The sequence below is a fragment of the Juglans microcarpa x Juglans regia genome, chromosome 5D (genome assembly GCF_004785595.1).
Source record: "Juglans microcarpa x Juglans regia isolate MS1-56 chromosome 5D, Jm3101_v1.0, whole genome shotgun sequence".
NCBI classification, from domain to species: Eukaryota; Viridiplantae; Streptophyta; class Magnoliopsida; order Fagales; family Juglandaceae; genus Juglans; species Juglans microcarpa x Juglans regia.
The window spans coordinates 498,304-524,822 of NC_054602.1; the positions used below are offsets into that span (position 1 = coordinate 498,304).

General features: G+C 35.1%; 4 protein-coding genes across 6 annotated transcripts; 1 reads left to right on the forward strand and 3 right to left on the reverse strand.

Moving 5' to 3' along the window:
• Nucleotides 1-3,688: 3,688 nt before the first annotated feature.
• On the reverse strand, nucleotides 3,689-6,160 carry LOC121265424 (probable 2-oxoglutarate-dependent dioxygenase SLC1). The gene is made up of 6 exons (XM_041169051.1): nucleotides 5,833-6,160; nucleotides 5,353-5,657; nucleotides 4,948-5,195; nucleotides 4,256-4,613; nucleotides 3,843-4,152; nucleotides 3,689-3,804 (listed from the first exon to the last, which is right to left on the reverse strand). Exons 2-5 carry the CDS (start codon nucleotides 5,644-5,646, stop codon nucleotides 3,904-3,906), a joined length of 1,149 nt encoding a protein of 382 aa, XP_041024985.1. The 5' UTR covers nucleotides 5,647-5,657; nucleotides 5,833-6,160; the 3' UTR covers nucleotides 3,689-3,804; nucleotides 3,843-3,903.
• A 6,581-nt stretch (nucleotides 6,161-12,741) lies between these two features.
• On the reverse strand, nucleotides 12,742-14,844 carry LOC121265380 (purine-uracil permease NCS1). Its single transcript, XM_041168992.1, has one exon. It carries the CDS (start codon nucleotides 14,734-14,736, stop codon nucleotides 13,006-13,008), a length of 1,731 nt encoding a protein of 576 aa, XP_041024926.1. The 5' UTR covers nucleotides 14,737-14,844; the 3' UTR covers nucleotides 12,742-13,005.
• Nucleotides 14,845-18,137: 3,293 nt separating this feature from the next.
• On the reverse strand, nucleotides 18,138-20,194 carry LOC121265437 (protein RGF1 INDUCIBLE TRANSCRIPTION FACTOR 1-like). Of its 3 annotated transcripts, none has more exons than XM_041169072.1 (4): nucleotides 19,852-20,194; nucleotides 19,559-19,738; nucleotides 19,216-19,431; nucleotides 18,138-18,824 (listed from the first exon to the last, which is right to left on the reverse strand). In XM_041169072.1, the coding sequence occupies exons 1-4, from the start codon at nucleotides 20,185-20,187 to the stop codon at nucleotides 18,585-18,587; spliced, it is 972 nt and encodes a 323-aa protein (XP_041025006.1). In that variant the 5' UTR covers nucleotides 20,188-20,194; the 3' UTR covers nucleotides 18,138-18,584. The 3 variants fall into 3 exon arrangements, with proteins under 3 accessions (XP_041025006.1, XP_041025008.1, XP_041025007.1); XM_041169074.1 differs by having other exon boundaries at nucleotides 20,064-20,169; XM_041169073.1 differs by having other exon boundaries at nucleotides 18,675-18,817.
• Nucleotides 20,195-22,151: 1,957 nt separating this feature from the next.
• On the forward strand, nucleotides 22,152-26,474 carry LOC121265454 (vacuolar protein-sorting-associated protein 37 homolog 1). The gene is made up of 7 exons (XM_041169094.1): nucleotides 22,152-22,383; nucleotides 22,742-22,966; nucleotides 23,738-23,825; nucleotides 25,537-25,576; nucleotides 25,686-25,732; nucleotides 25,820-25,940; nucleotides 26,076-26,474. Exons 1-7 carry the CDS (start codon nucleotides 22,370-22,372, stop codon nucleotides 26,234-26,236), a joined length of 696 nt encoding a protein of 231 aa, XP_041025028.1. The 5' UTR covers nucleotides 22,152-22,369; the 3' UTR covers nucleotides 26,237-26,474.
• The last annotated feature ends 45 nt before the right edge of the window (nucleotides 26,475-26,519 follow it).

The following is a 26,519-nucleotide window of genomic DNA, read 5'->3' on the forward strand; positions in this document are numbered from 1 at the left end:
TGCAGCGACATACTCCGTCGCTAAAGTAGACTATGTTGTCTGTCACCCGATGGATAATGGCCCAACCATTATAAGAAGGGGAAACCCAGGAGACATCATCGAGAGGAAGACGTAAAGCCCATAAAAGAGGACCTTCTAGGACTACAAATCGAGATGAGCACAGGATGACGTCACATGTACAAATTAATTAGCGAGGCCTGACTGAGTCTATATGCTCTAATTTCATGTCAGTGCTCAAGAACGGGCTTGTTATTTATAGGAAACACAAGCCCAAACCTTATATAGGACTGGATATTAATATTCTAGAATCTATTTAATTGGGCTTGAGTTTAGCCCAAATAACGGCTATCACTATTTTAACTATTATTTTCAAAGAATTTTATTTGAACTCACTTATACGGCACGTAATCTCCGTGTCATAATTTAATTTAGAATATAGATTTTAAAATTTAAAATTTATAAATTAAATTATGTTATATAAAGAGTGTGTGGTGTAAAAACTTTCAAATAGTACTTCTAATTCTTTTCTCTAAACAAATAAGTTTGTTTTGATAATTCAATGTAGGAGTTAAAAGACCTTACAACCCTTGGAGAATTTTCAGAAATAGATGCTAGATATTTGTTACATATTCTAAATAAGTAAATACGTATATATAATTGATGTTCTTCTTAATATATAATATCCATTTTGCAGCAAAAAGGGAAATAAATAAATAAAGAAAGAAAGAAGATGTTAATGGATTGCACCGTCGCCATAACAATAGTATAGTACAACAAATTAGAAAGGATGTGAGGCAGGCGGTCAACATACATATGCAGTAAGTTACGACGGCAGGCATGCAGGAGGATAAGGGACGCAGTCAAGTCAGGAAATATATATGAGGAGAGCAGCATGCAGCAGTGATCTGGTTTGATGTGGTGCGCGCGGGTCGGTCAACTAATTAAGCTCAGGCAGGTCTTCGATCTGCATGCATGGGTCCAAAGTCAAAAACCATTGGCCTATATCTCTTTACTCATACTCAAAATAATTCAAGTACCCCCACCTCGTTCGTGATTATAATAATTGATCTCTCTGGATTTGACACGACCCATCCATCCTCCAGGCGGCCCGCTCCATTTCCTATTTTCTATCATTTTCTTTCTGAAAACATACTCTAATTTATTTAAGTTCGCCTTCTCCCTTTTGACCTTTGCTCCTTCATTCATTCATTCTTTTTCTTTTTCTTTTTTTTAATTTTTTGTAACCGCCTTGCCAATAATAATGCAGAACTCTCTTTATAACCATTAAACAGTGAACTCTCTTTATAACCAATAATTTATTTATTTATTTTTATTTTTTGTTTCGTTGAATTATTATTGCACTTGTATGTTTTACCACGTTTGAATTCTTGTAGTGAGTGTTCGATTAATTAGTGGGATATTGTTCCATAACAATGAAGTAACTTTTACATCTGCCCCAAACATGACAATGTTTTACCATATGCACCAAAAGATCATTGAGGAATTTTGTTTCTCATCATAAATTTCATCATCCACAATTATATCAATTAAAGATATAATTAGTGATTGATTTATGAAATTATTTTAAAACGTATCGCATCAATATTGTGATAAAATCAAGATAAAAAAGCAGCATATATAGCTCATATATAAGTAATTGTTCACGGAAAATTAAGAAGGAAATTTGTATTCAACAAAATACGTATACGTACTGTCCATTTCTCAATGCATGGCTCCCATGAATTCTAGTTTCAAAGTTCATCACACAGATCATGTAGATTTTAAGACAATCCAGCTAAACCCAACATATATGCATCGTAGGGTCTATTTGACGGTGCAGTACTTGCTGCTCATGATCCGAATACAAGAGAATAGGGCTCCTTTTTTGTTACTTTTCATTAGTTATTACCTTGAAACATCACTACATGATTTCCTAGATCGATCTCGCGTCAAAAGATATTGCTAACAATTCAAATAATGGTTAAAATGATCAATAGAACCTCGTAAAACATATATCGATCCCCGGCCACATGCAAACTAAAACTATATGCCATTTAATTCAATACTTGCTAAAATTAAGGGAATTAATTAAGCCGTCGACTTAAGTTCATTAATTAATTATTTTCCAAATTAATACATGCGAGTAGCGTACTAATAATTACTCAGTACTCATAATCTCTAACTTCACGATCGAGATGGATCTAATATAATATTTTAATATTGGTGCTGTATATAATAGTTCGATGTGCATGAAAACGCGGGGCGCTAGATTTTTAGGCGCTTGGACGACAAAAGGGTGGGTATAGATTTCGGCAGATATGGTCGATCAGATTAATTACTACCTTACTGTGCAAAAACAACAAAAAAAAAACATACCAAAAACAAAATGTGCGTACGTAGTAGGTACGTAAATGTTTTAAAATAAGACAAGAAGACATGAATCTACATAAATAGTGAAAATTAGCTTTAATAATTTAATTATCCTATTCAACCTCATCAACACAACCTTTACGCAGCGCCATTCGAAGATAGTTGATCACTAGCTAAGACCTCGTTTGAATAGTAGATAAGATTAGATGGTTTTAGATGAAAGTTAAAAGTTAAATAAAATAGTATTAGAATATTATTTTTTAATATTATTAAAAGTTGAATTGCTTATTATATTTTTTGTGAAAATTTAAAAAAAATTATAATGATGAGATGAAATAAAACTGTTTCTGTATCTAAATGAGTGGTACAAGCGGGTTTGGCACATCAAACTGTATACCAACACTCACATAGTTTTTTTTTTATTGAAAAAAATAATAGAAAAAAAATTTTGAAAGAAGAAGAATGTCATCTATCTGACGAAATTCATTTTCGTCTCAATTCTCACTATTTTATTAAACTGATGCCTTACATGATTTAACATCGGTACGCGATTTTATACGCAAAATCGCTAGCAGGAAGACTTTTACACACACACACACACACACATATATATATATATATAGGGTAATGCTATTGAGACCGATGATGAACCGATGAAATTTGACCGATAAGTACAAATGCACTTTTTTTATTTTTTTTCCCTTTTATTTCAATCATATTTTTTTTATATATCTTTAAATATTTTAAAAAAGAGTAATACTAGAGAGAAGCCACAGTAGCAGTGCACACTTTACACTCACTACATGACTGCTTTTAGTTCTCTACTTTTTTTTTTTAGACTTAAGAGATATGTGGTCTAGATAATGTCACATCATGTGTACAAAATGGTTGTTCCCAACAGTGATTGCTATCTATATTTATTCTTTAAAAAAATATCAATTGACTAATAATTCTTTTCTTAATTTTTAAGTAAAAAATAAAAAAGTAATAAATCTTTTTTATGGATAACTTTTCGGTTAAGTAGCATTTTCCATATATATATATATAGCAATATATTATAACACTGGCCAGCAGGTGAGGTAGTGGGGTTTTTCCCTTAAAGGTTTGACGAGTACTCTTGACGAACTTTAAGACTGTGTTTAGATATTGAATTGAGTTGAGATGATAAAATATTGTTAAAATATTATTTTTTAATATTATTATTATTTTAAGATTTGAAAAAATTGAATTGTTTATTATATTTTATATTAAAATTTGAAAAAATTATAATAATGAGTTGAGATGAGTTGATAAGAATTTAGAAAGCAAACGAAACCCGAGAGAGAGACTGTGTGATAATAAAAATACATTAACTCCATTCATGTAATCAATGATACATAATTGATTGCAACGAAAGTCAACATACAAGCGTCTAATCCGTTTCGATATATAGATCTGGATTAGCTTAAAGATAAAAAGAAAAAAAAAAAGATCTGGATTAATTGATCGGTACTTCTCATATATATATATATATATATATATATATATATAGCCTCAATCCAATAATTTCCTAGAATCCAAGAAATTCTTCCTCTTGGGCTCAGAAGATGAAATGTAGTCGAGAAAACTAGCAAAGTCGGTGTCCTTGAAACGCCTTGGATTTGCTTCGTTGATCAGTTTAGGCGACGGCCTAACCATGCTCTGGAAAGGAAGGCTATGCAAAGAAGCCACCGATATTCGAGGTTTCATAGGGTTCACGGATACTCTATGTAAAACGCTCTTGTATTTTCCGTTGCTAAATATCTGAGACAAATTAAAATATAATTGAATCAACAGTTAACAAACTACTTGAATTAATTATATATATTTTTTGGATTTCGTGCACTTTCATGTACTTACGACCCACCTCTAGATGATCACCAACATTGACAACAAATGAATTAGCGATTGGTTGGACAGTAACCCATTTTTCTTGGAATTGTATTTGTAGGCCCTCAACCTCATCTTGGAGAAGAAGTGTGAGGAATCCATAGTCGGAATGCGGTGGCATTCCTAGGGTTAAATTGGGTTCTGGACATGGCGGGTAGCAATTGGCAACCATTAACTGGCTTCCATCTCGGAAATCTTTTAATATGTCATGATCTTCTTCTTCCTCTGTCTTCTTCTCATCCTCGGTTCCCACAAGTCCTAAGCTCTCCACAATGGCCTCCATTAGCATTAGAAACAAGTATTTGGTTTCTTTTGCGTAGGTAGCCGCCAATTTCCTGTTTAAAGCATGAACCAGCATCTTGATTGGTCCTCAAATTATTAATATTTACATATACATGCATGTAATAGATATCATTGATGCTTGACAACTAGGAGCAAGTACTTAATTATTCTTTATATTTAACTTCATGAGTAATGGGACTCGTAGTAATTCATTTGCAAAAGTCAATCCCTATTCGTTTCCCGCAAAGCCGTACGTGTACAGGTTAGCTAGCGATTATGAGCCACAAAAACGAAAGAAAGATATATATATATAAGAGAGAAAGGGCTGCAAAAAATAAAATAAAAATAATTGAAGGCTGAAGCTAAGGTACGTAGGTAAACTCTCACCTCAGGTCCATAGGAGAAGAAGGCCAATGTGGGAGAACATCTGATAGGGGATGGCACATTAGCTTCAAGAAGTCTCTCCAACAAAACACATTATCTTTCTTCTGGTTAAAGCTGGTTCCATATCGGACCGGCGCATGCATATCCGAAGACATGTACTTTGATCTTTCCTCAAATGGCAGCTCGAAAAACCTTGTGCAAACGTCAATCATGCTGCTTATAACATCGCTTGGAATGCCATGGTTTACCAGCTGCGTGCAATATTATAATTTATAATTTAAATTTAATTTGAAGTAAGCATTATTCTTAATAGAACATTGACATGGGTCAGTGTGGTCGACTGAGATAACTAGGTCGAATTACAATTTGGTTTCAACATGGTAATTTATAAACAATTCAAAACCATACCTGAAAAAAACCGTATTGTTCGCAAGCATTAGTGAGGGACTCGAGGACTTGAGGCCGGTTGGCACCTTGCATTAGTTCTGCGAAATCAATGATGGGCAGCTTAAGATTTTGCTCGGATACATGATTTAGCACCCCGCCTTCAGTATTGGGTCGATCGCAGGGGGGTAATATGTACTTCTTGGGAACTCTGTTTATGCCATTTTCCCAGAGGTGCTTTATTCCTTTTTGGTACTCGCTTTCTGGTGTATCATTCTCCTCCTTTTTTTCAGTTGTTACAGCCATCGCAGGAGACATGGAACAATAACCTGGAATTTGTGCAGGGTTAAGGAAAATTGTGTTCTATTAATTATATAAGCTTTGAATACATGTATTTTCTTTTTGGCCAGAAACGCTGTGTGTGTGTATGAGAGAGAGAGAGAGAGAGAGAGAGAGAGAGATCTAGAGATAGAGAGTATTGATTGGATAAATATATATATATACCAAACTTGAGGTCTTGAAAAGATAATAGCTAGGGATATGCGGAGACTAAGAATGAAATGAAGTGCGGTTATACTGATAAGGTTTTGGAGTATATATAGCAGAGGAGCGAGCGGGGAAGAATAGTAGCAGTTTCTGAGAAACCAGCTTCGGGTTCGATCGGTCGTGAATTTCAAGGACTCGTTCCATTTAACGACCCGTTGACAAAAAATCAGTCAGACCACGAGCTGGTGGTAGGGACAAGGAGAACCCACCACCATGGCATGCATGCTCCAGTCCGGACTCCAGAGACTTCAACTTTAAAAAGCTTGGTCTTCTTTTCTAGCCAGCACCTAACCAAACTTATAGGTACAGCTCTCTTTCTCCGCCCTAAATATTATTACAAATTAATCAAAGTGTGTTATATATATTATATGGCAGGATTGAGGATACCATGGTTGACTATAATTGGCCGTGCAGCTCATCCTCACCAGTTATATATATATATATATATATATATATATAGAAACATTAAAAACATCCATATATAACATCGTTATCTTAAAACTCTCCATAGATCTCGTACTGACGTTAATATGGATTCATTTGATCCTTATAACTCACAACGCTAGGGGTGTAATGTAATCAAGACTACTCGGTGAACAATTCCATTAAAAAGGTTCATGCTTGGTTAAATTAATATAAGTCTTTCGTGAATACTAAAATATAATCAATTATTAAATAATACAATTCATCTAAAACTTAATTCTATTTAGATTTATATTTACAAATTAAGTTGCTAATATAAAGATGATCAACTAATTAACTCGTGAGCTCACTCGATCGTTTTTATCGTAATACTCACATAAATTAATAAAAATATGTTCTATATATAAATGTGTGTATATATAAATTAGTTATAAAGTAATAATATATAAATTAAAAATTTTGAAAATGTTTTTATTTTCTATTTTGGTTGTAAATTGTTTGTAGGTTTTTGTTTTTATCTTGAAATTGGAATATAGCATTATTAATTATATACACTTTTGATATATGATCACAGGTAAATCAATAAAAATTTGTAACTTTGATTCATTTAATTTTTTAACTTTTTTATTTTTTAATGAGAAGATAATTAAGAGATTTAAAAAAGAAAATCATTGAGTTGAGCTTGATTGAGCAGTTGGCTCAATTTCAACTCATGCTTCGAGCTAAGTTTGGGCAATGTTTGAGAGCATTATATATATGATCATCATGATTCATTTTCGAGGTGTGCTTGTGCCTGATTTTGTTATCGAAACTCAGCTCGATTATAGTATTAATTAATAATCACAATCACAAAAGTGCAAATTACATGAAATTAGCTCCGTCTTAAAAGCCACCAAGTATTATTAGTCCCTTAATTGACAATATTAATTATATAGATAGTCGGAATTTTCGTCGCTTTCTTATAAGAAACTTTTTTTTTTTTTTTTAACTTTTCTGGCTGCTAATTAAGTGCTAACTATATAATAAATGTTTGCCAACAACCAGAGTCCAAACACATGGCCTCATTAATCTTTCACACCAATCTTGACTGCATGCCTATAACGAGTAATGATATTAATATATTACATAATGAAGAATTAATGTTTTGACTAGACATCGTTTATCGCCCTATATAATATACATATGTATGTAGTTTAGTTTGTCTTCTCATTTTGACTGCTCAAACTTACCACTCGATGTAGTATCGTCTCTAGTTATTTTGAAAAAGAAAGGTGAAGGAAACACGAAATGAAACTTGTCTATCTGTTTCAAACTGTACCCTCCATAAACACTTCAACAACATGTTGAGCTCGTCCTAGACCTTGAAACCTCTTGCTCGCAAAAACTTCAAGAGAACTACATTTGCCTTCTCGTCACCTCCGAACAGAGGAATACCCCACAATGGGGCATCCGAAACATTAGAAGCCAAGAGCTTGTACTAGAGTTCTTGCATAGCTCTCTTTTCAGAGGACTTAAGGTTGAAAACGAAGTAGATGTCCTCTTTGAAGGAAGGAGAACGAAGCGTGGCGAAGGCCTCCGTGTGTGTGGTTACAAAGCATTTTTGTAGAGTTTAGGGGATGTCTTTGGGAGTTCTTGGAGTGGGGTATTTTGGATGGAGATGGGTGATGAGGTTTCCATTAATGGAGTTTTGAGCAGGACCCAATGAATTGTGTTTAGAATAATTAGGGTACACATAGAGATTGGAAAGGAATTCAATGAACTTTGGCAAATACTTGAGTGTAAATTAAGGTTTAGTCGGGAGTTAGAAGATCAAGCTTTGCCTTGATTCTTTGTGAAAGTACAAAGCTTTTCTCTATACCGAGAATGTAAAAGAGACGGCCAATAGATGTTGGATCAAATTGGTTCCTAGGTATCATGCCATCAAACAGAGGAGATGTAGGTAGGGAAGAGAGAGAAGGAACGAGCACCTGTTGGGTAATGGGGTTTTGGAGACGGCGTAAAAAATGGTGGTCGACAACGTGAGGGAGGGAGGAAGAGAGGCGAGCAGACGGAGGCTTGGCCTCCCGTCGGTTGGGAAGCAAGCAAACGGAGGCTTGGCCTCCTGCCGGTTTCGTGTTTTGTTTTTTATTTTTTATTTTTTTAATAAGTAGACACATGACATGACACTTCGCATGATATGACCAAGCAGTACAGTAGCGCGCAGCTTCATTCATAACAAATTAACTAAACAACTTTGATTTGTCTTTCACCTAAAAAGACTGTGTCACTCTGATTTATTTTTTAAATGATGTATCGTCAATGCTAATTTCGTAATTGATGGGTTTTTCGTTCAATTACAAAACTCTTCGATCGGTTAAATTAATTCATGAGGTAGAAAGTTACGTAGGTACGTACATTATATATGTTTTTGCATGTACAGTGGACCAAATCTATGTGTACGTAAAACCTAGCTAACCTCATGATCTGAGTTGGACACCAGGTCTTCCTCTCATGAAAATCAGTTCCCCGAACATGGCAAGCTGCTAGCTAGCGCGCGTACGTACGTTGGAAAACCTAACAACCTGTCGTGCTAGATATATCGCACACGCAGTTGACATTTTAGCGGGTCGCATAATTAATAATTGGTTGATGATTATCTTTTATTTAGTTGATACTCATACAGAAGCCACGTATAAAAGATGGAATCAAGTTGATATGCCCATTCAGAGATACCATGTTGTCATCGTGTTGCATGACCCCAAATGGTACCCTTTGGCAAATATCATTGGCGACGACATTTTTTTCATAATACTAGCGTACGTTCGCTGCATCGATCGTAATAACGTCGCTCTTGCTTATGGATCATTTTTTATTTTTTGTTAATTATAAAGCTTCCCTTTCCAGTAGAAAAAAAAATGATAATACGCATATATATATATATATATATATATAGGAAACCTTTTCTTGTAAGCGAGTTCGCGCACTAAATCGTGCATTAATACTGACATGTAAAGCATCTATTTAATGAAATGCTGTGAATTAAAAACGAGAATGATTTTCATGAGATAAAAGACATTTCATTCTCTCAAAATTTTTTTAATAAAAAAAAGTCATGTTAGTGTTGATATGCAATTTGGTGCGCCAAACCGCTTGTATCTAGCAAAACTCATATATCTACTCTATTATAATAAGTGGCTATCTAACTTTGAATAGTAACTTTTGTTATTTTTCCGTTAACTTTTATTGTTTTTCCGTTAAGTCTTGTTTTATCAAAATGCCCTTAAAATTTTTGATCATTTGACGTGTATCTCCCTTATAGAATTTAATAAAGGATTATGTTTTACTAAAAGGTCTTTAAGACATTTGACCATTTGACGTGTAGCTCATTTGTAGAATTTAATGAAAAATAATATTTTATCAAAATGACTTTAATATCCCCGTGGTGCACATGAATTGCGTCCATTTTTTATGTTCTTTTTGTTCTGACAATGTACTCATTTTCTTTTCTTTTTGTTTTAATTTTTTTTAATAACAAAATTAAAGTGACTTTACTCTTTAGAACATAAACGCTTTAGAGCATTATCATTGTAAAATTCAACTTTAAGTAAATTTAACTAATAAAATACTTAAAACACTCAATATATAATATTAATTATTAATTTGATTAGAATATAATTATTATTAATGTTTTAATTAGTAGAACTATAAAATGTGATAAAAAAATTATTAAATTAATAATATTTTATTATTATATAGAGAGTAAATAGATAATGATATAGACCAATGCTCATACTTTGTTGAAATTTAGATTTTTTTAATCTTGATTTTTTATCTTTTTTTAATCTTATATTTTTTTCTTTAGACAAATAAATTACTGAATTTTTTATTTTTTTATTTAAATTATTATGTCAGGTGCAGCCCGGGACTAACGCACCCGATCGGGCTGTTCCCTAATATATATATATATATATATATAAAAAATTCTATACATTATACTACCGTCTTATTAAGCATTATGTCATATTTATTAATATTAAGAATATTTATAGTAGTAGATTAACTCCAACGAATAATATTGGTACTTATATATCTTATCTAATTAATTAAAAAGGAAATCAAAAAGCAAGACATGATCATCATCGTCCTCGGTGCAGATATCAAAATTATGATGCTTATATTGGATAACAGCTAGCTGTTGACCACCTCTAAGTTTAAAGTTTTGTACATATAGTAATTTAACACCAACACGCACTAGTACATGAATAATCTTAATTAATTAAAAACGTGCGTGTGCAACTATGTATGCATTCACGTCATTTAACGACGCGTCTCGAGTCCCTCTTCCAAAATGTCAAATCATTTATAAAATTAGTGAAAAAATCTATTTATCTTTTATTTTTTTATCATCTTTTTATTATTTTATAATATGATATTAGATAATAAATTTATAAATAAAATATAATAAATAATTTTTAATAATTTAATATAAAAAGATGATAATTAAGATAATAAGAATCATTATTCAAAATTAAATTAACGTTGGATCGAAGAAGGAGATCGAACGAACGAACATACATATATATATATATATATATATATATATATATATGTCGCGCGCGCGCGCATTATACAACTACCTTCTTTGTGGTTTAGCCCCTTGTTAGATTCGTTAGTGGATTACAGCAAAACTAGGGGTCTGTTTTATTCTTGCCTTTGAGAACAAAAATTTAAGCAGTTTCCAAATATTAATTATACAAAATAATAAGTTCGTGGGTCTGATCTGTCTCCTCTCCTACCCCAAGCCAACTTTTTTTATTTTAATTTTTCTTCATTGTATGGGGTCTACTGTGAAGCACGGGTGACCGTAGGTCCCACCCTCTCTCGGCCTAGCTACGACCCTGATGTGGTTGGGGGGGTGGTGCCAAGCTGGTCTAAAGTTCCGTCCGTGTCCTCTGCTCGATCGCCACCCATTTTTGCTCTGTCCTTTTATTCCTCATTCGTTGCATCGTTCATGCCCCACGTCAGCTCCTCAATATTGTATGTGGCGTACACGTAATATACCTTATTTTATTTATGTCCTGATCTCTCGCCTCTCACATCTCAGATCCTTTCGTGGATATTTCTGTGTCGGACTCCGAGTATTTTGTATTTATTGTTCTGTTTTTTTTTTTTTTTTTTTTTTTTTTTTTTTTTTTGAGATTTCAATTTTCATATATATTTGGTGGGGTGGGTGCATGACAATCTCACTTCCGGATGTGAAAAATGAAAATGTGAAGGAATTAGAGACTCTAGCAATGGGAATTACTCCACGAAAACTAAAAAACTCTGGTAATAATTAGTAATGGCCAGACATCGTCGAGGGTTATGTCCAAACAAAACAATAATGTTGATAAGTAGTACTTGTAGTAGCAATGCCTAGCTAAAAGCCAAAAAGACAATGACTCTTAGCTCTCCAAAAGTTTGTCTGAGAATAAAGATACTATTTAATATAAATAGACGAGATTACTCATTGGCCATAATATAGATGTTTTTTAGATCACCAGCTGTTTGATACTGAATACCTGCATATATAATTAACATAAGAGTTGAAGAATGACCAGCAATCTTAGAGGCTAGTATAGAATATCATCACTACTCATCTGTCCTCTCTACAAAGGTCTTTTCCATAAGTCTTGCAAGAAGAAGACGGCCTAGTTGGACGTCCCAATCAGCTTTTGGCCGATCGAAACGATATGTATGGAAGTCCAGCCTGTTCTTTTGTTTCTTGTTTTCATTATATTACTGCTAATCTTATCCTTTCTAATTACTTTTTATATACAATTAGAACAACACATGATCTTTTTGGAACTCAAATCTTCCATCGGTTTCCTTAATTTGGATGCTCCCAATATCCCATAATTTTTCCTATATACACGATATGCATAATATTTTCTAAAACCCAACTCTTGATTTTTTTATGTAATTATAAAGAAAAAATCTATTTATCATCTTTTTTATTATCATCATTTCAATATTTTTTTATGTAATATTAAATAATAAACCCGTAATTGAAACATAATAAATAATCTTTAATTATTTAATATCACATCATAAAATAATGATAAAAGGGACAAATACTAACATTACTCAATTATAAGTGTCTTTCGATATTCCACCTCCTTGAGTTGTCTCTTCATGATATCAAGACGTGGCAGCCGCAGCTGTAATGGCCCATGGGAAAGATTTGGGTTGTTTGATGTCATAGGCTGACCAGCCTGCTTAACAGATCTGCAAGAGGATTCTAGATCCAGTTACAATTCCCTGGGCTCCAAGCCACTGGCTTGGGAAATCAGATATTGAATCTGAAGCCCGTTAGAGCCCACTACCACTTCACAGCAAGTGCAGTCAAAATGTAGGCCCAACCCAACAGAGATAGCAGACAAGTAGTAGTTCAGTTTATAAAGCCATCTTCCTCGAGTAAGAATGCTACCAAGCAATAAGGTTTCTTCCATTTCGCAGAACTTAATCATTCCCTCTAAAATATCGTAAGATCGAACTCCTTAAGATGACAACAAGAAATTCAAGGTGACAACGTATTGACGACTTAAGGATGTGGACGTCACAGACGAACAAAAAGCTAAAGACTGGATATCAAGTGGCATTAAAAATGTTTACAAAGTATACACAAATTAATTACAATGTCCAAAAAAAAGAAAAAAAAAAAAAAAAAAAGGTGGTACTAGAACAAACTTAGTTTGCAGAAGAAGGCAGAAAGGGATCTACAGGTAGGGACTTGTTTTGTTTTCCCGTTAAACAGGACAGAATCCAGTAGAGAAAACCTGCAAAGAAGAAGCTAAAAAACCAGGCATTGCTGTAGATGACACCAAAACTCTCTGGGATTGAAGATAGTATTCCAATCTTTTGCAGGAAACCAGGGATCACAGGCAAAATCCCAAGGACCAAGGCCACCATTGCTGCCAAATTATAGCCTCCCGAATAATAGTAAGCCCCACAAGGACTCAACGAGTACAAGTCCTTGATACTCAAATTTGTGCGGTGGATAAGATAGTAATCAGTTAATAGTATGCCCCCAATTGGACCCAACAGTGCAGAGTACCCAACTAGCCAGGTATAAACAAAGCTCTCACTTGATTTAAGAAGTCTCCAGGGCTGAAAAGCAATTCCCAGCAATGCTGTCAGAAGAGCTCCTCTTCTAAAGGTGAAATTTGAGGGGCTGAGATTGACGAGGGCATTGGCAGGAGCCACAACATTGGCAGCAATATTGGTAGTGATGGTGGCTAAGCTAATCCCAACAATAGCGAGGATCATGGTTGTGAATCCTCCTATTTCTCCAAGAAGTTGGATTGGGTTGGAGATAACTCGGCCGAATATTACTTTGGTGGAGCAGGTCACGGCCAGGCCAACAAATGTGAATGCCCCCATGAAGATTGGAAGACCTGCCTGACCAATGATTTGATCAGTCTGGGTCTTGGCGTATCGAGTAAAATCAGGAATGTTGAGTGCAAGAGTGGCCCAAAAGCTAATATTCGCGGTGAGTGAAGGAAAGAAGAGGGACCAAAACTGTGAGGAGGAGAGCCTAGAGGACAAGGACAGCATGTACGCAAAACCACCAGCATTGACATAAGCCCAAATGAGGAGGCAAGAAGTGAGTATAATTAGGATTGGAGCCGAGTACTTCTCAAGCACTCTGATTCCCTCCATTCCTTTCCAAACAATGGTCAATTGGGCTAGCCAAAAAGTAATGAAACAAGCAAATTCGAGAGGGGAAGTACCAAGCCAAGGTAAAACCTGAGACAGGGTTGATTCTTTGAGGAATTTTGGTAAAAGGAGGAAAATTGCCTCGCCACCAATCCAAGTCTCGATGCCGTACCAACCACAACCAACCAAGGCTCTTAGTAGAGTAGGGATGTGAGCCCCGCGGATTCCAAAAGAGGATCGAGCAAGGACTGGAAAAGAAATACCGTATCGGGTGCCAGGGTGACCGGTGAGGACTAATGGGACTAAGAGAATAATATTGGCAGCAACAACTGTGGCAATCCCTTGCCACCAAGCCATGCCAAGATCAACAAGGCTACCGGCAAGGTAGTATGATGGAACACCCACGACAAGACCAATCCAAAGACAAGCCATTTCCCACCAGGCAAAAGTCCTCTCAAGGGATGTAGTTGGTTTGAGATCATCATTGGTAAGAGTTGGATGGGGCTCAAATTCATCAAACTTGGGGCTTGGAGCGGATTGGCTTGGACTAGCCATGGGGGTGAAAATGGAGCAACTCGTTCTTGGAAGACAAGGCTGCAGTCGCTGATGGGTGACCGTAAATTTGGTGATAAAGGTTGTCGTGAATGGAGGATGGATGGGTAAGTGGGAGGGCCGTGGATTTTGGAATGTGGCAGAGGTTATGGAAGGGTGGGGATGGAGATGGAGATGGTCCAGACAGAGGGCGAGACATTTGGACACCATGGTGATTCAAAAAGGAATTTCAGATGGCTACAGTATCTGTTGTATCTTTTGAGGATGAAATTGTCAGTGGTGGTGAGTCCGTTGGGGCTAACGTACGTCGCCCTCTTTTTTTGCGTGGAAGTGAAGGATTCCACGGAGTCCTGCGAGTATGAGGTGTCGTCTATGACTTTTTGGTATCTTGGAGTTGGATTGTCAACTTTAAACTACAAATCAAGAATGTCAAAATCGTGTTAATGGATTATTAAGACATATATATTATATTATAATAATATAATTATTATATGGGTTAACTCTAATTCGATCTGTTAAGTGTATCGTATCAAAATCTTAAATTCTAATACGATCTATTAATACAACGAGTCGTGTCATGTCAACATGTTTTGACCCGTTTATGTAAGTTAGTTAAACATACCTGAAATTAATCTGTTTGATCTAGTTAAATTTAGTATAATTTTATATAAATGTTAAAATCATAATATCTATAAAAAAATATAAAACTAACTACAAGTCTAAAACTATAATCCAAATAATAAAAATTTCAAAATTAAAATTTCAACAATTTTATTTTTAAATATAAGGGTATAATTGTAATTTTAATTTTCTTAACGGGTCATAACGGATGAAAACAGGTTAAGCCGTTATCAATCCATTAAGTAATGTGTCTTAACGGGTCAACCCATTTTGACCTGAACCCGTTAAGATTAAATTGTATCGTATTCGTGTTGAGTTAACAGATCATATCACATACTGTCACCTCTACTACAAACCTCAGACCATTTTCTTTTACTTCAATCTTGATAATTAAAAAAAAAAAATGAAAAAAAAACTACTATTTCTTCTTCACAAAACTGAAGGGCCACCGTTTTCACGCGCCTTTGAAGTGCTAAACTAAAACAACAAAGTAGCACAACTCCTTTAGGAAGAGTTCAAAGAATTAAAAGTGTGGGTGATTAGTTTGTGCCCTATACGCTCCTCATGTAATCATGTAATCTCCGGTGCGGTGCAGGCGCTGCTACTCCAAAATGCATATAATCTAACAGCACGTTTGCTGTCTAAGCTGGATTACATTTCTTTAATGCAAACAGATCATGGACTACTCAACTAACTTGAAGACTACGAATTTACGACGGCGAAGAAGAAGAAGAAAAACCATTAATAATTTTTTAATGCGTACATAGAGTTGACTATAGAGGCCAAGATGGTTGTCAGCAATTTTCTTTTTCTTTTATGGAAAAATATAAAATCACATAATTTTACTCTTCATCATCCCACACATCACGCATTATACTTATTATTTAAATTAAGATATTTTATTGAGTTTTACTTTACATGGGAGGAATAGAGAAAAAGTTGAATAAAAATGTTATAAAGTAAAAATATTTTTATAATATTAATTTCTAATACTATTTTTGTTTTAGAATTTTGAAAAAATTGAATTATTTTTTTGTATTTTATTTAGAAATTTGGAAAAGTTGTAATGATTAGATAATGACTAGATGAATAAGTTGAAGATTTAAAATTGAAAAGTGTTTGTATTTGAAGTGATCTTTGGAAACAAAATTTTGAAATGAGATGAGAAGATTTGTATTCCGAAACAAAACTGGGACAAGTTTGGGGAGTGAGATGATATGAAAATTTTGTGAATACTAGTAAGATAGTTTATGAATAGTAATGATATAAAAAAAAGTTGAATAAAAAATATTATAAAGTTATAATATTGTTATAATATAGCTTTTTAATATTATTTTTGTTTCGAGATTTGAAAAAATTGAATTATTTATTTTTCTTAAACTACTTAATTTTTTCTACTTGTCATCTATACCAACACATTTAGTAAGTGAAAAAAAAAATTATATGTTTTGAAGATGATGAGTAAAATTTTTTATCAAAAAAATAGAGGTTTTTGTTTCGACAACAAATTTTAAGTAAGTTAAAATTATACTTATCATTCCTTACACCACACATTAATATGTGATTTGTTATTTTTATCATTTTATTTAAATACATATATATTGATATGTAATGATAAAAATAATAAATCATATGTTGATATATGATTTGGAGATTATAAGTAGCACCTCTAAAAAAATTCTTTTAAAATAGTTATTCCGTATTTATTATTATCGTGGGTGTTTTTGGAATAACATTAAGCTCATTCATCCCAGTATTTTCACCTGAAACTTTTCAAAAGCTTTCCCACAATGCAGCCAAGAATGCCTGCCACGTGTACTCCGGAATTCAAGCATAAATCGATCTAACTTGAGTTGCGACGCCATGAAAGGCCCTTGTTGTTGACACAAAAGTCGGCCCTATTAAACCACAACCCACTTTCACAGGATTAGTGTTGGGCAATGCATAGCATTTGTGCGTGCTTGATGGGCCTGAGGTTTTGATCTCGGGTGATATTTGACTTTCTTTCTCGTCTACTCAATGGTATTTTTTAATAAGATTTAGGTCTTGTTTATTTTTAGAAAATATTTTATTTTATCTGATTTTATCTTATCTAATTATTATAATTTTTAATATAAAATAAAATAAATAATTTAAATTTTTCAAATTCTAAAATAAAAATAATATTAAAAAAAATATTCTAACAATATTTTATTCAATTTTTTAACTTTAATCTCAACTCATCTCATTTCATTTTCGAAAACAAACGGCCCTTACTGTTTTGCAAATAGCTTATGTGAGAATTATCTATTTGAGATTTGTAATTAATATTACTGAATCTATTATATTAATTAGTTATTTGCCTAGAGAGAGAGAGAGAGAGAGAAGAAGGCTGTTGGACAGGTAGAATTGGGTGGATTCATCAGTGGTTCGACAATTGGGTAGGCAAAGTAGTTAAATTTGGTCTGTCTAATATCAATAATGAAGCAATAATTGAATTGGTGACACGTACATTTCTGATCTCAAGCTTAATTTGCTTTTCAACATTTTATAAAAATGTATGTTGGTCATTACTATATATAAACTGTGCTGTATCTCTGCGGTTGGTTTAGTTTTTGGTCGAATGGATGCTCGATCGCGTCGGTCTGTCACGACTCACAAAGCCCTTTTCTCCTTAAATCATTGAGCATGTATCCTTATTATATACTCAAACTTTGTCCCCTCCCCTGAGGCTGAGCTAGCTCATGGGAAGACCCGATCATCCAAGTATTCATCATTATAATTTATAAATGCAATGCCATGGCCATGGGTGCGTATAATATTTGACAAAATTACCATTCTTCAATATAGAAAATGAGAATGCCAAAGGCATATGGGCTATTGGCATAACATCCAAACTTTCAAAATAGAGATCTTGAATTCGACCTATTTCCGACTCACAAAAAAAAAAAAAAAAATGGAAAATGAGAAAACTAAAATGGTAAAACAACACTATGTATATAATTGATGGATTCTGTCCAAACTGGGTGACGCTCGCTCGCTCGCTCTTACAAAGTTGAACTGCACATTACACGTAATATAAAAACAATAAAAAAAATTAAAAATTAAAAAGCTGTTTGTTTCTTTATGTAAACGGCCCATGTGGGTGGTGGGCCCTTTGGAAACTATAAAACGGACTCCACGAAGACTTGCTTTTTAATTTGTTAATGACATGTACACCTTGCAACTATCAATAACAATTCTGCATTATTGCTTCTTCACAAGAGAGAATTTTTAGGTTGGGACCCATCCCTCCCCCTAAAGAGAATACTTTCTTGTGCATCTTTTCCCCTCCCCCTCCCACCCAAGACTTACTCCGGACAAAGACCCCAAATGCATGGTCGGTCGGTCGTGCAAGATAAGTTGGCCGGTTTCATAAAAATGTACTTTTTCTTTAATAAAAAGTAAGTAAATATTATTTAGTATCCAAAGGGAGCCCTGTGAGGAATGCCTTTTCTTGATCTCCTTCCAGTAGAAGCTGGAGGTGGAGGAGGCGTGGACGGGGAAATGTCTTGTTGTTTGCCTTCACGCAATTCTTCTTCCTGATCTCTTGATGAGACTGGTTTCCTCTCTATCCCTTCCCTTCTTTCCACTGCTAGCTCTTCATCCTTACACTCTAACTTAAAGCTTGAATCCCCATTTCTCTTTATTCCTACAAGCTAATTCATTTAATACCTGATGGTGAGGATGATCGATGATGATATATGCGAATTGCTGGATCATGGCGATACTGATGCTAATGGCCGTATATATTGATATCATGTGATGCAACTCATGGCATTCCCTACATACATGCACTATATAATATGCATATGAATAATATGGTAGCAGCTTGTAATGATCACCGATGGGGTATCATGATACCGATGGTGAGGGTGATAGGTCTGTGAACGTGGGTCATATATATATATATATATATATATATATATATAAATCATATTAGGTACTGATGGGTATGGCAATATATATATAGGATGAGTTGGGAATAATGTTGATGATCGATGAGAACAATGTGTGAGGCTATAGAGGGAATGGAGAAAAAATGCTAACCTTACAGCCAAGTGAACAAAAACGAAATGGGTCCAAGAGGCTCCTCCCGCAGATTTCACAGATGTGGGCAACCCCTTTAGCAGCTTTTGGCTGAGGTCTCTCGTTCAGAAACATAACTCTGGCACTATTTATCACATACGTCTGAACTTCACTTATATCCAATACCTTTTCAATCTCTGCAATCCTCACCACATCGTGATATGAAGATCGCCTGATCTGCAGAAGCAGAAAATAAACTAATAATTGAAGGAATTGCGTTATTTGAAAATATTGATGCATGGAAATGTGACTACCTAGCTATATATATATATATATATATATATATATATATATTATACTATACCTGAATGACATGATGATCCTTGTGCCTTGAAGAACGGCAATAAAAGCAAAAAGCATCGCCATTGCAGTCTAAGCAAAACATGTTGCATTCACTCCTTGCGGCATCTCTATGAACCCGGCAGACGGAGAAAAATGAAGTGCTTAGCAATGGTTCTAGCCATGGAGGAACCGACATTGTGTCCTGTTTTTTAAATAAAAAACCAAAAATGGCAATGAGAAAGAGTGATTACTTACAGAATGCTACGCATTCAGAGAGAGGGGGAGAGAGAGAGAGAGAGAGAATGATTAGTATACCATTAGCAGAGATGGATGTACAAAAATGGGTATCTGGTAGAATGTGAATTTGTCTGTTGGGTTCACCGGATCAGGACAATGTAATACCACAGTGAGAGAAATCACGGAGGGACTTGCAGAGAGAGAGAGAGAGAGAGCGAGGGAGCTAAACGACCCACGACTTAGAACAAAACAACAACGCTCAAGAATAAGGGACTGGGTAACTGTCTCACAAGGAAATGCGGCATCGCCTAGGCACTCGACGGCTGAGTGCAGATGCTGTGGCTGGAGTTTACCCACAGCCGTTGGATTAACAGACAGAGATAGGTGGGTTTTGGCTCTTACGCTACTTTGCATCTTTCCTTGCGTCTCTACATTGGCACGAGGTCCGCCACTTGGCTACGCATAGGCTCCAAGAGCTGTTCACTCATAAGAAATCCACGCCCATCTTGTTTGCCACGTGTATTTACCTCCCACGTGGCATAATCCGGGCCATCAATTCTTAGGTGGACCCTACACCTTGCTTTCTCCTTCTTAAATAGGTACGCGTATTGAAACGGATGATGTCAAAAGTTGTGGAATATATTTATTTGGATTATGCTATTGGGCATAACAAATTACAATTATTTGACCAAAATTGTCAATTTTATTATTATTTGTTTATATTTTATGCTTTATATTTTTTCAAAATAAAAGTCAATTGGATCTATGTTTCTTTATATAATAAAACCCACAAATTGCAAAAAATTAATAAAAATAAAAATAAAAACTCGATAAAAAACTGTCAATTATTGTGCCAACTATTATTATATATATATATATATATATATATTCTTTCTTAGCCCAAAATTGTGAAAACTGAAAAGTTGATGGTCTCCAACAGAGGCTTCCTTTGATGGGTGTGGTGTTTTTTTATTTAAAGCGTAATGGGTGTGTAATGTGTTTCGGGTCAAGTTTTTCAACCATGAGATCAATGGGTATTATGTAGGCAAAATAAGATGATCATTTTAGGCAGCATGTCATGTCAAAGGAGATCAATGGGTATTATGTAAACAAGAGAGTGACTGAACTTTGAATGAATAAAATAAAATAAAATAAAATGAGATGAGATGTTGCCACATGCATTTCATTGAAGAATATTGATGGTAACCATTCAAATTATGGACCATTGAAAAGAAAATGATGAGGATCATTGCAACTTTAATACGATCAAATAAGTTAATTTAGCTGCTTTAATCTATTTAGTTGGTGAATACTTGCAAATTATGAAACATAAATAGCTTTAAATTGGCAATGGCGTTTTAAATATTGATGAAGCTGCTCCTAATATATATTAATGGACGAATATTTAAGAATCTATTTTAAGAATTTTTAAAACTGTTGCACTAATTTATTAATTTATGAGATCCAGTAGATAATTATGAGAGGGTGCTTTGCTTCCCAGGAATAAACAATTAAGATGCGCGCCAGCTACCTGCTGCTTGCTTTGTCGCCTTTCATTTTTCTCCACTAGATCTTTAGCAATAAGATTAATCATTTTCAATATTATTATTATTATTATTATTTTAAATAAGAATAATAATTGGTTATTTCCAGCAATTGGCTTGTATTTGCATGCAATATCATCATCTATCTCATCACAAAGCCACTTTCGCAGATCGTTGCATCTTTGGAGATGGCATGATCGCAAGCCGCCTTCAGCTGGCCCGCCATCCACAGATTAGGTGCCTGGCTAGATAGATCATGAGGTCACTCAATTTATATATAATATAATATATATATATATATATATATATATATATATAAATGGTTCCTTAATTAATTAACTTGATTTTCAAATTGTTCATCAATTCTCTAATAGTTAATTAACCAAGTGAAGGAGTAGAGTCAGAATGTTTATTTGCTATCTTTCCACTTCATTATGAGTATAAAATGTAAGGCAACAGTGAAATCTTCCATGAAAATTGAGTTTCTCTTTTTTAGTGGATCGTATTTTTTAAAAAGGTTTATACAAAATTTATAGATGTGTTTGAGTAATGAAGTATTATGAGGTATTTTATAAATACTAATTAAAAATAATGATAAAATAATAAATAGTAATAAAAAATATATAAAATATAATAATAAAATAATAAATAATAATAAAATATTTTCAAAATATCTGAAATGAAAATAATTGAGTACCAAACTAGACCTAAAACTTTGCCAAATTTTTCCTTGGGTAAAAATCTCACCTCGCTTTGTCTATTCGGCCCATTAGAATAAGAGGATTGGCTCTAATTTGCTCAACGCGCGTACGGTACGGGTCCAGGTGACCTCCCGCGCTGAACACACCCAACCCATAATCCAACAACCCGAGAGTCTTTCTTAAATGATTTACTTGTAACGAGGGACGACGCGTAGCGAAAGCTACAAAGAAAGTCTTAGAGAGAAACAACGGATCGTTTTGTTTACATCGTTCGGAACTCCCCTCGCTTCGGATTTCTCGTAGATTGATTTAACCGGCAATCGAGGCCTCTCTTCTCTTCTCCTCCTCCCGATGTTCAAGTTTTGGTATTTTCGTCTCTGCGTTTCCTTTATTTGGATTTTAATTTCATTGAGATTAGGGTTTTCTTGAAGCTCCTAGAAATTAATTTATTTCACCTCGTTTAATCAAATTAAGGTTTAGTCCGTCGTTACGTTTCGAATAAGACGATGATACGTTGAATGATGGGTCTTCCTGCTTTGTTACACATCTTCATCTGAACTTTTCGCGTATAAAAACGCCGATCATACTTAATTGGCAGTTTTCTTCTTGCTCAGGAAATACATATTGTCTTGATGCCGTTTAACAAGGATAGAGCTTGTTTCTTTTTTCGTTTTCAATAGTTGTATGCTATTCGTTTAGAGCTTCAACCTTCTATACCTGCAGGGGATCTCAGGATCAACAATCTCAGTCACGTCCACAGGATGGTTCTTCTCAGTCTTGGTATCCTCCGTCCGTGGTTAGCTCCCCGAGCTCTTCTCGTCCAGGAACACCAGGTAGTTCTTCTTCTGGCAGCTTCAGTTCGCATAGGCCTTCAGACAGGCCACACTCACCATCAAACGTGTCGCCTACTGAAGCCGCGGGTCTTATAGCTGTTTTGAAGGACAAAAGGTAGGTTCCTGGTACTTTAAGATACCATTTTATTCTTATATTCTATGTTCTATACAAATTTCATCAACTATATATTTGCTCTTTGAAATATGTTGGTTCTTCTGGAAGGACGCCAAGGACATGGTTCTTATCCTTATTTCTTAGATTACTGTATGATTCTTGGTTACCTGTATTTCTTTATATGGCTTGCAATCTGAACAAGGGGAGTCTCGTTAGACACACTTTTGGGCTTGTCAAGCATCACGCTCTCAACTAATGGAAATTTCAAATATATGTATAGTGTAGGAAGCTAAATTGTATGCCATTAGGGCCTGCTCCTTGTAATCGTTCATTTTCTAATATTGTATAGTCTAAAGATTGTTGAAAAGGAATGAAATAGTTTTTTCTCTTTATACTTTTTATGTCGCATAATTTATATGTTGGGTCTATTAAGTTCTCTCTGTGTAATGCATGTTTTCTTAATCGTATTTCATTGCATGATTTATAAGTGTTAATATATATATATATATATATATATATATATATTGCCCAAATAGTAAGAGCTTCTTGCTAGATATTCCTTTTTTTTTTTTTTTTTTTTTGTTAATTTTTGTGACTGAAATCTGAATAAAGTACATGCTTGGATTACATTGATTTGAAGCTTGTTTCTCTTAATCACTTCAGCACATCACATAAAGATGGTTAACTAATCCACATTTTATTATAAGATTCATACTTACTTTACTTCTATAGTTTCTATTATTTCCTTATTTTGTTGATCAATTTGTTCAGTGTTGATGATTTGAGGAAGCTTTTATCGGACAAAAATGCATACCATCAATTTTTACTTTCACTTGATCAAGTGAAAATTCAAAACAATGTAAGTTGTGGATCATGCTCTCTCTTAATCTCACGAATTTTCTCAGTTTTGGTTCTCCAATATACTGCAAATCCATTCAGATCTGGAATTTTTGTATGTTCCTTAGTCTAGTTTTCCAAACACTTCTAGTTAAATCCAGTTTGCTGAACACTTGCATTTAAATTATTCCTCATTTTGGCCACTTGTCTTTCAAACTGCAATAATTTGACCATGGCTATGATGAGAGATGCATTCTTGTGGGGATGAATGAATGCCACTGCACATTCCACCCAGAGTATGTAAAGGTCAGGGCAGATAACTGGCTTGCCCATATTACTGGCGTTTGCTTTGATGAAATCTACAAGTGTGCATGAGTAGAAATGTATGATTTATACAGGTGGTGGGGTAATGTAGGGGTGAAAACTGAAGTCGTCGGCGCGGTTTTTGGGCAAAACCGACGCTGACCGATGTCTAGAAAAATGGGGGAGGCGCCGACCATAACCGTTCGATGGGGAGGAGGACACCGATCGAGGCGGTTCTCTGACGGTTCTCTGACGGTTCTCGGTCGGCGTCGGTTCTCGGCGGTTCTACTAAGAGAATAATGAGAGAGACTGAGAGAGAGAGAGATGCATAGGAGAGAGAGAGAGTTACAGAGGAGAGAGAGAGTTGTAGGAGCAAATTCGGGAAGAAGGGGATTCGGGAAGAAGAAGAAGACTCTTATCGAAACGATGCCGTTCCACTTAAGTTTAAGTGGAACGGCGTCGTTTCAGACTATTATTTTTTTTTTACGTCCATAATAAAACGACACCGTTTGATTTAATGCCAAACGGTGTCGTTTCTAGCATCTGTTCTAATACTTATTAACTAAAACGACGCCGTTCCACTTAAACTTAAGTGGAACGGCGTCCTTTCGATAAGGGTATATTAAAAAAAAAAAGATTTTATTATATCGGTCGGTTCAGCGGTCCGGTCCAGCTTCAAACCGTGACCGAACCGCTGAACGTCGGTTTCTTGAAATTTCCACCGCACACCGACCGGTTCTCCACCCGTTCCTGACGCAGCCAATCGGTTCGCGTCGGTGGCTGCCGGTGCCGTCGGTTTCTGTACAGCCCTAGGGTAATGTATACTCAGAGAGGACTATTTTTGGAGTAACTTGAAAAAATTCCCTTGCATCAAAATCAAAACAGAGATGTTTGTGACATGCCAATCAACTTTTTTGGGGCCAGCAATACCTTGGTCAAATTCAGGACTTTTGGTCGGATGTTTGGACTTTTGTTTACTGGTCTGACCTTTGGTTTCTTCGTATTTGGCTGGGCATCAGATGCAACCACAATGTATTTTATAGTTTCAATTTCCAGCTGAAGTGACATATATTATGATGACAAGAATGTGATAAAGCAACATACTATTAACTTTGTAACCGAGAATAAATTTAATCGGTTGTACTCATGGCTTAAACAATTGAAGTTGTATGTGTGGCGTAATACAAAAATCTAGAGGAAGGGATATCCATACACGGAAAATGCAAGCATCTGACAACATACATGCACAGCATAAGATCAGATCAGAAAGCTATTCAAATAATACTAGGATAGGCTGTTCCCGACGCTTTTTGGATTTGATGTTCTTTATGCATTATGAAGGCTTTTTTTCGGTAGTTCTGTTGTTCCCTATATTTTAGTTCACCATGTCTTCTAATTTTTTCCCTTCTCCTGCTTTTATGGCTCATCAGCTAAGAGATGAACTTCGCAAGGAAACTCTGCAGCTTGCCAGTGAGTGCCTTTCCCTTCCCCTCTCCCAATTTATGCACTTCTTTAATGTGTGTTTACCCAGTCCAACTGCAGTGAGAGAGATCTTAAATGTTACCATCTTTTATATCAGGGGAGAACTTAGAGAAGGAACCCCGGATTATGGAGCTTAGAACCCAGGTGAGCTTATAGTCTCATCCTTCATTTTATTGTTCAAGATATAGCGAATGGATTGATGAACCTTCTCCCCTTGATTGTATGTTACAGTGCAGAATAATCCGGACAACAGAGTTGGCTGCTGCTCAGGAGAAACTGAATGAGCTCGAGAGAAAAAAGGAAGAGAGTTTGAAATTCTATTCCCCTGCATCACTTCTCCAAAGGCTTCAAGGTATTCACTCACAATAAAAGCTTGAGTTGTTGGAGAATGGTAGTACATTGTTGGTTTCCCATTACTCTGCGCAAGCTTGAGTTTATTCAAAAAATGCCTCAATAGAGATATGAAATACGTGCTTAATTGTTTCAGAGGCAATGAATAAGACGGAGGAGGAATCTGAATACCTGCACAGACAGTTCTTAGAGAGGGAAATCGATCTTGGGGCCTTTGTCCAGAAATACAAGAAGCTTCGTACTACTTACCATAGGCGTGCACTTGTCCACCTTGCAGCCAAAACATCAACTGGTTGAATTGATACGGAGACGTTGTTGTATACTCGTGTATTTGGGGAACATCACTTTTCGATCGTTTCTTTGTGTGCTTTCTTCCTGTATATCATTTACGTCAATTCTTATCATATCCAGCCCAACACTGCTGTTAATAGGAATTTCATTATTTGTTTGAAGAATTCCTCTGTTCGATCTATGCGCTGTATGAATTATGAAAAAAATTATGGTAACAAATAAAGTAATCCTGGTTTGACCTTTACAGGTGTTATTCTATTTCTTACAGAATTTCTGGTATAATATCATT

Coding starts and splice junctions, on each gene's coding strand:
- LOC121265424 (XM_041169051.1), bottom strand. CDS start 5,646: ATGTCTCCTGCGATGGCTGTAACAACTGAAAAAAAGGAGGAGAATGAT. Junction 5,196..5,352: donor AACAATACGGTTTTTTTCAG/GTATGGTTTTGA, acceptor TATTGCACGCAG/CTGGTAAACCATGGCATTCC. Junction 4,153..4,255: donor ATGTTGGTGATCATCTAGAG/GTGGGTCGTAAG, acceptor AATTTGTCTCAG/ATATTTAGCAACGGAAAATA.
- LOC121265380 (XM_041168992.1), bottom strand. CDS start 14,736: ATGGTGTCCAAATGTCTCGCCCTCTGTCTGGACCATCTCCATCTCCAT.
- LOC121265437 (XM_041169072.1), bottom strand. CDS start 20,187: ATGCAAAGTAGCGTAAGAGCCAAAACCCACCTATCTCTGTCTGTTAAT. Junction 19,432..19,558: donor AGGATCATCATGTCATTCAG/GTATAGTATAAT, acceptor CTGCTTCTGCAG/ATCAGGCGATCTTCATATCA. Junction 18,825..19,215: donor TTTGTTCACTTGGCTGTAAG/GTTAGCATTTTT, acceptor TAAATGAATTAG/CTTGTAGGAATAAAGAGAAA.
- LOC121265454 (XM_041169094.1), top strand. Junction 22,967..23,737: donor GCTGTTTTGAAGGACAAAAG/GTAGGTTCCTGG, acceptor CAATTTGTTCAG/TGTTGATGATTTGAGGAAGC. Junction 25,577..25,685: donor GGAAACTCTGCAGCTTGCCA/GTGAGTGCCTTT, acceptor CTTTTATATCAG/GGGAGAACTTAGAGAAGGAA.